Here is a 13,042-nt window from a genome sequence, read left to right as displayed (position 1 = left end):
TCAGAATGTTCTTTTAATTTGTTAAATTTTAAAATTTTCTCAGACATAGACTTAGAAGAACCCTGGATTCAACTCTTGGTGATCAGTCTGTGTTCTTGTATGTGAGAAATTTTTCGAACTCAGTGTAGGTTTTTAGGAATTGTGATCCTTTATTCAGATAACATAGCAAAATATCATACCATTACATGGATGATCCTGCAGACATAAATCATCACAGTGCTGAGATATGCTTATCAGCCCTGCACCTTTGTGGTTCTTGACATCTAAATCTTAAATTGCCTTATCTGTTAAATGCTGTTCATGTCACTTAGAAGAATTAAATTTGCTTTATGTGAATTTTTGTGCATATGGATTTAGAAAATGCAGACTGATTTACACTAAAATTCTTACATCACTTTAAGTAATCTGCACATACATATAGGTGAGATGGTGAAACTGGTAATTCTTGGTGGTCAATTTTAATAATCTGAATAATCTGAAATAATCTGAAAGGATTATTTGAGTTTGTCCTGGTGTCAGTAATAAGATCTATAGATAGTATTGCCTAACCTATTGACAGTTTTTTTTTCATTTTCAGGACTAATGGCAAAGAAGTAAACCAGCATGGCAGCTATGGTCCCACCTGTGAAGCTCAAGTGGCTTGAACACCTGAACAGCTCATGGATCACAGAAGACAGTGAATCTATTGCAACAAGGGAGGGAGTTTCTGTCTTGTATGCTAAGTTAGTTAGCAATAAAGAAGTAGTGCCATTGCCCCAGCAGGTTCTGTGCCTCAAGGGACCTCAGTTACCAGATTTTGAGCGGGAATCTCTGTCTAGTGATGAGCAGGACCACTACTTGGATGCCCTTCTTAGCAGCCAGCTGGCACTGGCAAAGATGGTGTGCTCAGACTCTCCATTTGCTGGAGCTCTTCGAAAGCGTCTCCTTGTGCTGCAGCGTGTCTTCTATGCACTTTCTAATAAGTACCATGATAAGGGTAAGGTGAAACAGCAGCAGCATTCACCAGAAAGCAGTTCTGGATCCACAGATGTGCACTCTGTCAGTGAACGCCCGAGGTCAAGCACAGACGCACTCATAGAAATGGGAGTTCGGACTGGGTTGAGCTTGTTATTTGCACTGCTGAGACAAAGCTGGATGATGCCTGTGGCAGGACCTGGCCTCAATCTCTGCAATGATGTTATCCATACTGCAATAGAAGTTGTGAGCTCTTTACCACCTTTATCTCTAGCAAATGAAAGCAAGATTCCACCAATGGGTTTGGACTGTTTGTCACAAGTAACAACTTTTCTTAAAGGAGTAACGATTCCAAACTCTGGGGCAGATACTCTAGGTCGTAGATTAGCTTCTGAGTTGCTTCTTGGTTTGGCTGCCCAACGAGGTGCCTTGAGATATCTTCTTGAATGGATAGAAATGGCTTTAGGTGCTTCAGCTGTAGTAAACACCATGGAGAAAACCAAGTTACTGCAAAGTCCAGAAGGGATGATCAGCTTTGATTGCTTTATGAGTATACTGACCCAGATGCGACGATCTCTGGTAGGTATAGCCAGCTTTGGATTTTCTGCATTCCAGTGTAGTTGCATTCTTAACTGAGTAGTTTCTCCACCCCAAATGCCAGTTTGGTGAATATGTTAGAAAGGGGGCTTTTTTTGTGATTTCCCCCCCTGCCATATTTTCTGTGTTACACATCATCTCTTTGTCTTCCTTCCTGCCCACCTGTTTCCTCATAGGTAAAGATGAAACAGCAAAACAGTCTCTATATTGCATTTTGGTGTTATTCTCTAACTTCAGGGAAAGAATTGAGGACATACTTGATCCGCTTGGACTTGTATATTTAAGTTCATAGCAGAAAAGGCTAGAAAATTCAAAGTTCTGCAATACACCTTGTTTTCTATTAGTTACTTTTATTGCACATTCCCGCTCCCCCATTCATCTAGGCCTCTGCTTATTCATCTTCAGGATGTTCAGCAGTTTTGCTGATGCTCAGAAATTAATGTGATAGAAAATGAGCTAAATTGGAAGTGTGGCACGTTGCTTTGTATATTGAGTGCTCGCTGTTGGTGCTAGATGAATATTGCTTTTCAAGGTATGAAATCATTGCACAGTACACAGTCAGAAGCTGTGGCAGCCTTCTGTCTCATGGTGCTCAGACTGAAACAGGAAGTGACTTTTCCTCAAGTGGTCATACTTTTCTTTCAGGCTTGTACTGCTTGTTAATAAACATAAACTTTAAAATCTAAAAAAGATTCTAAAAAGCATCTAAAAAATATTTTGAAGAATGAGGTCCATGAGAAGAGCATGGCAGTAGCAGTATCTGAATTGGAATAAATGTTGTGATGGGCAACTTATTTGCTGTTGGATTTGGGCTGTATATACAATTAGGGACCAAAATATGAAAGATATGTAAACATAAAATTATTTATGATTAGTAATTTAGAAATAATTATCACTTTAGACACAAATAACATGCGTTTCATTACAAAATAGTGTTGGGAGAAATTAACTCCAAACCCAGATACCTTCACAAAACTGGATCGGTAAGAGTGTTGGACTAGCACTTGTGGCAGTTTTGTTTTCCTGAAGTGTATGCAGGTAACACAGCTCAGGAGAGTGGTAGTGTACTTATGCTTTTATAGAAAGAGATGTTAATTTTTGCCTAGCCATAAGAACAAATTCCTAATGTATTTTGTTCAGGTGGACTGTTGCTGTATTGGAAGCGTATTATTTCTCCTAATAACAACATTTAAACATTGTAGGGATCATCTGCTGATCGAAGTCAATGGAGAGAGCCAACCAGAACATCAGATGGCTTATGTTCTCTGTATGAGGCAGCTCTGTGTTTATTTGAAGAGGTATGTCTTGAAAAAAACTTTCAAGTTACTGTAGTTTACTTCCTCCTCACACATGTGATTGGTGTGCACATGTGGGTCTAGTTATTCTGGGGTCAAAGAGGTGCAAAAAACGTTGAAAAATAAAGATGTAGTGAGACAAAATCATTAAGCTAATTAGTCGGCAAGCTAATGATAGGGTCGTGGTGATTTGTATTTTAGACAGTTACGATGTTGAGGGGCAATTAAAGCTGCACTAAACACTGTGACTGTATAGGAAGAAGTATAAAATGTGTCATAAATCTCTGGTTTGAACAGGTTTGTCGAATGGCCTCAGACTATTCAAGGACATGTGCCAGCCCTGACAGCATTCAAACGGGAGATGCTCCCATTGTGTCAGAGACCTGTGAGGTGTATGTGTGGGGCAGTAACAGCAGCCACCAGCTGGTAGAAGGAACTCAAGAGAAAATACTTCAACCCAAGCTTGCTCCAAGCTTTTCTGATGCACAGACGGTGAGTGACATCTGTAATGGTACATTATGTAACATTCAGCAGCTTCATAGTCACAGTATGAAATTGAAAAATAGTACTTTATTTCTGAATGTCAAGTTGTAATGAAGCAAATTGTAATGAATGATGTTCAGAACTGGTCACACAGGTTATTTTACTGGGAATATCTCACTACTTTTATTGATGCCTGGGAAAAATATTCTGGCTTGGTCTTAGTCACACACACAGATACATGTAACAAGAATGACTGAATTACCTGACTTGCTCTGTGGAGACAAGTGTAGCTGCCTGTAGTTTTTTTTGGTGGGTTTGTTTTGATTTTGGTTTGTTTTGGTTTTAGTTTTGTTTGGTTTTTTTAATTGTTGGTTAAAAGGTGCCTTAATGACTGCATGCTCTTTTCCATTGGTAGTTTTCATGCCAGAGATTGCTGAGTGGATTTTTAGCATTTGGTTTATTTTTGGGATGTTACCACTTGGTACTGGTTAAAATCAAGCAAAACCTACAGTGTTTTATCAAGGTGTTACTTTGTCTTTTTTGCTTTTAAAACATTAAGATTTCCATCTGTGAGTTTTGGAGATCTGAATGCAGCACAAATTCTGCAGTCTGTAGAAGAGATACAAGTAAATAAATAATCACTGTTCATGTACTTTAGTCTATTATGAAAACAGATTTAATTGTAACATATTTCCCAAGAATTTTAGTTTTGCTGCTTGCTGAAATCCAAATTATTTTAACATATTTAGTTTTTACATCATTTTATATGAAGAAATATGAAATTCTGTTAAAAAATACAGATTTCTAGACCTATATGTAAATTCTGGATTTGTCTGATCTCTGTATTTCTCTATTACATCCTTTTTTCTCTTTGTAGATTGAAGCTGGACAATATTGTACATTTGTCATTTCCACGGATGGTTCTGTTAGAGCCTGTGGAAAAGGCAGCTATGGGAGACTGGGACTAGGAGACTCCAACAATCAGTCCACATTGAAAAAATTGACTTTTGAGCCTCACAGGTCTATTAAAAAGGTGTCATCTTCAAAAGGATCTGATGGTCACACCTTAGCATTTACAACAGAAGGGGAAGTCTTCAGCTGGGGTGATGGTGACTACGGAAAACTGGGACACGGAAATAGTTCAACTCAGAAATATCCCAAACTTATTCAGGGTCCCCTGCAAGGGAAGGTATGTTTTGTATAGCGGAGCATGTGTTTTTGTTTTGTTCAGCTGGGATGTTGTGTAAAGTTTGAAATAGATAAAATTCTAAGAAAAAGTTCTGTGTTCTTTCTAGACTTCTCTTTGAGGCTGGGTCTGCTTGCACCAGAACACTAGAGCTTGTGGTTGCCTGTAGGCCTTTGATTTGGGCAGTGGCATTGTCAGGAAAGCGTCTCATAGCCTTGAGTCAAACTTATGCAGGGGCTTTTGCTGAATTGCAGTTTAAATTTTGCTAGCTGCAACATCAGGGCTTTCACATATAGATTGTTTAGTGTCTTAAACATCCCCTGATGCTGCTTTTTTCTCCTCTAAGACTAGGATATCATGATGCTAAACCTGCTTGATAAATAAATCATTCACAGTTTTACATATGAACTTTTTATGTACTTATTTCCCCTTATCAAATAAACAGAAAAGATTGCCAAGATTATGTGTGTACTTAATCCCTGTGAATGAACAAGTTAGTTTGTTTAGACTCCTTCTGAAACTTGACTCTCCTAATCTTTCAGATTTCCCACTTGATTTGTGTAAAAACGTTGTCTTTCTTTATGCATGTAATGTAGGTGGTGGTGTGTGTATCAGCGGGCTACAGACACAGTGCTGCTGTTACAGAAGATGGAGAGCTGTACACGTGGGGAGAAGGAGACTTCGGAAGATTAGGTAATTTGAACATTTCATGAAATGCTTTTGGAAAAATTCCTCTGTCTAGTAATGATTTTATACATCTGTTTGCCTTGTTCTCTAATTGTCCACTCTGCGTACACATACACATGTACTCAGGTGTGTGCATACAGCTGGCAAGTGCAGCAGCTCTTAAAAGTTTTTAATTCAGATAATTTTACAAAGATTATTTCTAAAAGATTTTTCATTTCAAGGCAAGTTGCTTCTTATTCATTCCTATGACTATATCATTGCTAGTGTCACAGGAATGTAAAAACAGTTGACATTTAAAATAAACTGAAATTCTAGATAAACCTCATTTAGTGTGATAGTGGAATGATTCTTTGAGGAGTCATAATAATATGGCTAATAATATCAAGGGTCTGATTCTAATAAGGATACTTCATGTTAAGTTTGCCAGAATGGCTTAGTGTTCTTTTACCTTAATACATCTAAAAGTTAAATTTAACTGAAACAAGAAACCCTGTATTACTATTTCCTTCAAGTTAACTTGTCTGTTTCATCATCTTTGCTGTAGAGCTGCTGTGCCTGGTGTAAAACTACTCTTCTTGAGCAGGTTCAGTTGAACCAACAGGTTTTGTGTGGAAAATTTTTTCAAGTTGGGCTTTAGTTCCTGTTTTCTTTAAATGTCACAGTCTTCAAGTATAGAGGAGTAAAAGCAAGCAAGTGGCAGGAGTGGAAGATGAGGAGAGTGTTCGACAGTCACAGCTTTCAAGGGAATCAGTAGAAGTTCTGAGTGTATCCCTGTTATAAAGAAAAGAACTCTGTGTTAGAGGTTTAACTAGAATTTTGGTGGGAATTGTGGAAACCTTCTAGAGTTTCAGGTTATTGTGGAGTTTTGACATCCTTTGGGGGTCTTGGAATGTACAGTGGTGCATTCTAGAATGTAGCTAAATGTAAATTTTATTGGGTTGCAGGGCGTTCTTAATATTTAATCAGTTATGGATACCAGTGATACTAATTTTCCTCTGTTCTCCATTTTTCTTCAGTATCCACAGACTTTCTGAAGTTTAGTAGAAATAAAACTTTTTATGAAGTAGGTGTTAGGTGTAATATACATGATTTCTGCAGAAAGGATCTGTTAGAAATGTGGCTGCCTAAAGGCAGCTGAGGGGCTGATCTGTTCAGTCTGTGCAATATGGACAGGAGTGGCAGAGGGCCCTTATCTCAGCTTCCTCATGCTGTGCAGGATACCTGTGCCCAGTATTGGCAAGTCTAGCTGCCTAATCAGCTGCTATTGAAGGCAGTTGTACTAGCAATTAGTTTTATTTCTTTTCAGCTAGGTAGAAAATAATCATAAGTTTTAGAGGCAGTGAGATCTGAACAGGTGTTCTGGAGTATGTCCTAAAGATTTAATGTTTAACTTCATGACAGATGCCTTTCAAACCTTACTAGGAATCTTTCAAAAAAGTTGGCAGAAATCATCATTTGTGATGTCTGCAATACACATGGAATTCGAGAAATCTTACGACTGGCAAACAGATATAGGACTTTAGTTGTCACAAAAAGAAAATACTTCTTTCTTTTTTCCTTAGGTCATGGTGACAGCAACAGCCGCAACATTCCAACTTTAGTAAAAGATATTAGCAACGTAGGAGAGGTTTCCTGTGGCAGTTCACACACGATAGCTCTGTCCAAAGATGGGAGAACAGTGTGGTCGTTTGGAGGAGGAGACAATGGTGGGTAAACCAAATGTTTTTGGTAGTAATTCTTGTCTTATTCCATCTGCCTCATAGTTTCCGTACTCCTTGCAGTTTGGTTCTGGTTTTTATTCATCATTTGGTAACTGTTCAAGGAAGGGATTCTTAAAAAATCTAAATACAATATCTGAGGTTCACCTGCAAGATGATAGAATTAAAAAAAAATATTTTCAGCGGGGGAGGAGTTTCACAGTGCAGAAAGGTCAGTGAATAGATGAACAGTTCTGGAAAAAATGCTGTGCTGATGACTTTCAAATAAGCTCACTCATGATATGACAATAGCTAATTATGTCCTACAAACTATTGCATATAAACTGCCTGGGATTTATGTTTCAATTTTAAGAGACTATAATAAATATATATTTATTATGAAGTAGGTGTTAGGTGTAATATACATGATTTCTGCAGAAAGGATCTGTTAGAAATGTGGCTGCCTAAAGGCAGCTGAGGGGCTGATCTGTTCAGTCTGTGCAATATGGACAGGAGTGGCAGAGGGCCCTTATCTCAGCTTCCTCATGCTGTGCAGGATACCTGTGCCCAGTATTGGCAAGTCTAGCTGCCTAATCAGCTGCTATTGAAGGCAGTTGTACTAGCAATTAGTTTTATTTCTTTTCAGCTAGGTAGAAAATAATCATAAGTTTTAGAGGCAGTGAGATCTGAACAGGTGTTCTGGAGTATGTCCTAAAGATTTAATGTTTAACTTCATGACAGATGCCTTTCAAACCTTACTAGGAATCTTTCAAAAAAGTTGGCAGAAATCATCATTTGTGATGTCTGCAATACACATGGAATTCGAGAAATCTTACGACTGGCAAACAGATATAGGACTTTAGTTGTCACAAAAAGAAAATACTTCTTTCTTTTTTCCTTAGGTCATGGTGACAGCAACAGCCGCAACATTCCAACTTTAGTAAAAGATATTAGCAACGTAGGAGAGGTTTCCTGTGGCAGTTCACACACGATAGCTCTGTCCAAAGATGGGAGAACAGTGTGGTCGTTTGGAGGAGGAGACAATGGTGGGTAAACCAAATGTTTTTGGTAGTAATTCTTGTCTTATTCCATCTGCCTCATAGTTTCCGTACTCCTTGCAGTTTGGTTCTGGTTTTTATTCATCATTTGGTAACTGTTCAAGGAAGGGATTCTTAAAAAATCTAAATACAATATCTGAGGTTCACCTGCAAGATGATAGAATTAAAAAAAAATATTTTCAGCGGGGGAGGAGTTTCACAGTGCAGAAAGGTCAGTGAATAGATGAACAGTTCTGGAAAAAATGCTGTGCTGATGACTTTCAAATAAGCTCACTCATGATATGACAATAGCTAATTATGTCCTACAAACTATTGCATATAAACTGCCTGGGATTTATGTTTCAATTTTAAGAGACTATAATAAATATATATATTTATATATATATGTGTATATATATATGTAATTGCAAGTCCATAATTACTGTAATTGTAAGAAAATAGGTTTTATAAAAATTGTAATATGTTTTAATTTTAAAAATCTACTCTGACATTTTTGGAAATCCAAAAAAATCTCTTTTGGGGTACTTTTTAATTGTTGTCTATCCATTGAAAATACCTTTGAAATACCATTGAAAATAAGAAAGTTGTGTTTCCTCCCTTTGCAGGCAAACTTGGTCATGGTGATACAAATAGAGTATATAAACCTAAAGTTATAGAAGCCTTGCAAGGAATGTTTATTCGAAAAGTTTGTGCTGGAAGTCAGTCTTCACTTGCCTTGACATCAACAGGGCAGGTAGGCAAAACAATTATGGGAGTTGGTGAAGAGGGTCTGGGTTTGTATTATCTCTGCATTTATTATTTTAACTGTTGAGAAAATGTTCAGCTAGTACTTAAGTAGAAGTGAAGTCCTTGATTAGAGATTGAAGTACCTAATGCGCAAGAGTATTTCAAAATGTGCTAAGAGTTGTCTTAGACACACTTTACAAGATTCTTGCTTAGTCGTAGAAAACATGTATTAACCTACATTTTTAGGTTAATAAATGAATTAATATAAAATCAAATCGGATTCAAGAAACAAACAGCAATGAAATGCTTGTAATTTTTAATACAGTAACCAACTCAGGTGATTAAGTGACTTAATAGCTTTTTAAAGTGTATATGTATATTAGAATATAGTTATTAACTGCAAGTTTTATTTCTAATCTGAAGAATCTCAGGAGAACTTGGAGCTGAATGTTGAGGTGGTAAACAAGGGCCCTTGCTGGCATGATGGGTATATGTAATCCAATAAGCATTTCCACACATGTAAGCCAGGTGGCCTCCCCACCTTCAGCTCTGTGACTCAGAGGCACTGGCTTTTCTAAGTGGAGGTTAGGAATGTTGACATTCACTATAGCAGTTTGTTTTCCTGCAGCAGCCTCCCTGGTGCTGTGCTCTGTGGCACCTCAGTGGCTGGGGGAAGGAATGCACACTGTATGCCATATGTGTTCAGTCAGGAAAGTCCTATGCACGCTGTGCTGAAAGTGTAATTGCAGTCCTTGTACCGGTGGTTTGCTGGGCTGTTGTTTGCTGTGCTGAGCAGTAGCACAGGTGTGACCTGCAGCTGTTGTGTGCTTGCTTTGCTCCAGGTTTACGCGTGGGGCTGCGGGGCCTGCCTTGGCTGTGGCTCTTCAGAGGCGACTGCTCTCAGACCCAAGCTCATTGAAGAGCTGGCGGCTACCAGAATAGTTGACATTTCCATTGGTGACAGTCACTGTTTGGCACTTTCTCATGGTAAAGAGAATAAGCTGTAAAATGACCTAATCCTCCTCTAGATCAAAAGCAGTTGTATTTCAGCTTTTTTCTACTTTATGTTCATAGATAATGAAGTTTATGCTTGGGGTAACAATTCAATGGGACAGTGTGGACAGGGAAACTCTACTGGCCCCATTACTAAACCAAAGAAAGTAAGTGGTTTAGATGGAGTGGCAATTCAACAGATTTCGGCAGGAACATCCCATAGCCTTGCCTGGACAGCTCTTCCAAGGGACAGGTAATGATGACATTTGGGACAGGTATAATTTTATTCTTTTATGCAAGTCCTCTTTGGGATATATTTAACTATTTCCAGAAAGTGTTCCCACTTCATCTCTGTCAAGCATTCTGGTTGTAATGTTTTGTTCTGGAAAGTCTTCTTTCTCTCATCTTTCCTCCCTGTTCTCCGCTAATTGTTGCATGTTACGAGCAAAAATGTATCAGCACCAAAGATTTGGATATTTCTTCTTCTTTATGTATGAATGTTTCTTATATGTAGTTAGACAAAACCTACCACTGTTTACTAAATATTGACAAGGGAGTCAGTGGGAGGTGAAACAACTCAGTATTCTTTATTTTTTGCTTCTAAGGGGATTTTTTATGACTTGGGAAGTTTCTTTTAGTGTAATAAGTAGTACACTAATCAGGAGACTTTCAGAAAGGGGAAGTTCAGACAAATTACTGAGGTGCATTTAAAGATCTGGAAAAATTTCTGTATGCTTGCGTGTTAAACTGAAAATAAATACTTTGGTTATTAATAGACAATAACTCAAATAATATTTTTACACCAAATATGTCAGCAAGTGACTGAAGTGAAACAGTAAACATTTATGTATGGACTAACACAAAGGAACAGAAAAACTTAATATTTGGAAGATAATTCAAGAAGAATTTCAAATGCCCTGTTCTCCAGGGAGCTGTCAAATAAGGAAATAATGCTCTGTGCATTTTATCAAAGTCTCTAACCTGACATTTATGCTAAAACCAGCTTTGTGAGTACTGGTCAGCCTTTGGCTGAATCAGATTAAATGCATATGGCTTTAGATTTATGGCATTGAGGTGTTTTTGTCCATAAATGTGGAGTGTTTGATTGTAAAGAGTTTCACAAAAAAGAGAGAAGAAAATACCTTCATGGGTCAGGAAGTTGGTCTGCCATAGTTGTATTAGTTTGCTGTAAGAAAGAAACTGGTTTAGTTAAGTGTGTATTCAACTTGTTTAAACTATTAATTTATTAAAGCAGTTAAAGATTTCCGGAAGGTAATTTTCCTTGATGTTTGATTCCAGGCAAGTTGTGGCATGGCACAGACCTTATTGTGTTGACCTTGAAGAAAGTACCTTTTCACATCTTCGTTCCTTTCTTGAGCACTACTGTGACAAAATTAACAGTGAAATTCCTCCTCTTCCTTTTCCTTCATCAAGGTACATAGAGCATATGCGTGTTACAGATTTTTGTATTTGTTTTTTCTTTACAGCAGTGTGCATGGCTTAGTCTTGGTTACTCTATTCTTTAACAAGCATAAATCTGGTTTACCTGCTCACTCAGGTGCCATTTGTGTATAATTACTCTAGTGCACTTGTATAACAGAGGAGCTTTACAGTGTCTCAAATGTAGCAGGATCTTTAGTCTGAAATTTCTTTTCATTGTGCAATGAATTAAATGCTTTCTTTCCTTTAAAGCTCATTTTTCTGTGCAGTTGAAATGCATTTACTGTTTGTGTTGTCAGTTCTTACTCCTGTAACCAGTGTTTCAAATATTTTTAAGAGGACTAGAAATGAAAACCTGACTTCTTGTTTTTATCCTGATTGTTGCACTTCTAGATCTTCTGAGAGAAAATTACATTTATTGCTTCTTAAAAGTTTTTTTTTCCCTCTGTGTATCGTATTATTGTTTATTTCTGTATTTTGGGACTGTTTTGCTTCATAATTCACGGGACTGCTAATCTAAAGTGAATGCCTCTTATGACCATTGTCCACTAAAACACTTCTCTATTCTAGTTTCAGTTTTTGTTCTTTTAAGGAGGCTGGCAGTAAGTTTCTCAGAGGAGCTTCCTTCAACTCCCAGTTGGAACTTATTTGCCTTTCTAGTATGAAAAATCAAAGGAGAGTTAAAAACTTAGTGTGCAAATAAATGGAAGGGAGTCATGCTAATAGTAGGAGAGGTTAATAGATACATATTTCTTTTACAGGGAACATCACAATTTTCTTAAATTGTGTTTGAAGCTGCTTTCCAATCACCTTGCACTTGCACTGGCTGGAGGTGTAGCCACCAGCATTCTTGGCCGGCAGGCTGGTCCTCTTCGGAATCTCTTGTTCAGACTGATGGACTCTTCTGTCCCTGATGAAATTCAAGAAGTGAGTCATACCTTGTTGTTTACATGTGAAAATTGTACTACTCTCCTCTCTTTTTTTTTTTCTGTGTAGTTAGATATTTATTAGACTTTCTGAATGATTCTGACTTGCCAGTTTTACTCATTAAAGGTAGAAAATGTCGTCACCATCACTGTTTTATGATCTGAAGGCAGAGGGGAATGTTTACATAAGAATTTCAAAAAGCTGCTCTATTTTGTAACTTTTAAATTATTCTTCCCTGTTATAATGAACCTAAAATGTTTTTGTTGTGGATTGAGTAACTGACTTGGTTGAGTAATTCTCCTAAGATGCACTCTTACAGGAAATAGCAACTTTTGTCGGTGTTGTTTCACTCCTTCAGTGTACTGCACGTTGTTTGTGTCACAGCATAAAAGATTAGTGTGCTATTGTGTGGTAGAATTCTGATATTAAATGAAATTAAGCAGATATTTGGGATATATCATGTGTGGTGTATGGTAATTTTTAAGGAGACAGATGAGTTGATTATTTCCTATATTAAGAAGTATTTTCGGCTGCTCTGATTTCAGGTTGTAATTGAGACATTGTCAGTTGGAGCAACTATGCTACTTCCTCCATTGCGAGAGAGAATGGAATTGCTACATTCTCTTCTACCCCAAGGTCCTGATAGATGGGAAAGCTTATCAAAAGGACAGGTAAGGTCAAGTAAAAATATGCCTGAGAGCAGTTGGGATATGCTTTGGGTTTTCTGTGGGAACATTTTGAGCTGTGGGGTGAGCCTCATTTGCAGAGTGCACGTGCATTTCTGAGGAGACGCAGTGCAAGGCCCAGTGTAACAAAATGTGCAGGGCAGCCTGGCTAAACCAGAAGGGGGTGAGGCAGGGAGCACTGCTTGTTTTCTCAAGTGAAGGTCAACTACAGAGAGCTTATGAATTGCTATGGTAGTGTATCCAGATAAGTTTAGAGATAAGATAATTTTGAATACTAGATTGATTGAACAAGCCTTGGTGAGAGAAAATTAAC

At 37.8% G+C, this 13,042-nt stretch overlaps 1 protein-coding gene across 1 annotated transcript in view; it reads left to right on the top strand.

The window, feature by feature from the left end:
* Positions 1–580: 580 nt before the first annotated feature.
* Positions 581–13,042, top strand: part of HERC1 (HECT and RLD domain containing E3 ubiquitin protein ligase family member 1) — a 69,867-nt gene continuing 57,405 nt past the window's right edge. Inside the window, exons 1-12 of the mRNA XM_031055911.1 lie at positions 581–1,533; positions 2,754–2,849; positions 3,144–3,338; positions 4,207–4,518; positions 5,112–5,208; positions 6,765–6,908; positions 8,563–8,690; positions 9,526–9,670; positions 9,758–9,929; positions 10,976–11,110; positions 11,878–12,043; positions 12,589–12,714. Coding sequence (XP_030911771.1) covers positions 604–1,533; positions 2,754–2,849; positions 3,144–3,338; positions 4,207–4,518; positions 5,112–5,208; positions 6,765–6,908; positions 8,563–8,690; positions 9,526–9,670; positions 9,758–9,929; positions 10,976–11,110; positions 11,878–12,043; positions 12,589–12,714 — 2,646 coding nt within the window. The 5' untranslated portion in view covers positions 581–603. The remainder of the gene's footprint in view (positions 1,534–2,753; positions 2,850–3,143; positions 3,339–4,206; positions 4,519–5,111; positions 5,209–6,764; positions 6,909–8,562; positions 8,691–9,525; positions 9,671–9,757; positions 9,930–10,975; positions 11,111–11,877; positions 12,044–12,588; positions 12,715–13,042) is intronic.

Source organism: Geospiza fortis, unplaced genomic scaffold (assembly GCF_000277835.1).
Source record: "Geospiza fortis unplaced genomic scaffold, GeoFor_1.0 scaffold171, whole genome shotgun sequence".
Lineage (NCBI taxonomy): Eukaryota > Metazoa > Chordata > Aves > Passeriformes > Thraupidae > Geospiza > Geospiza fortis.
The sequence above is the reverse complement of the archived record's forward strand: the minus strand, read 5'-3'. Positions and strand labels throughout refer to the sequence as shown.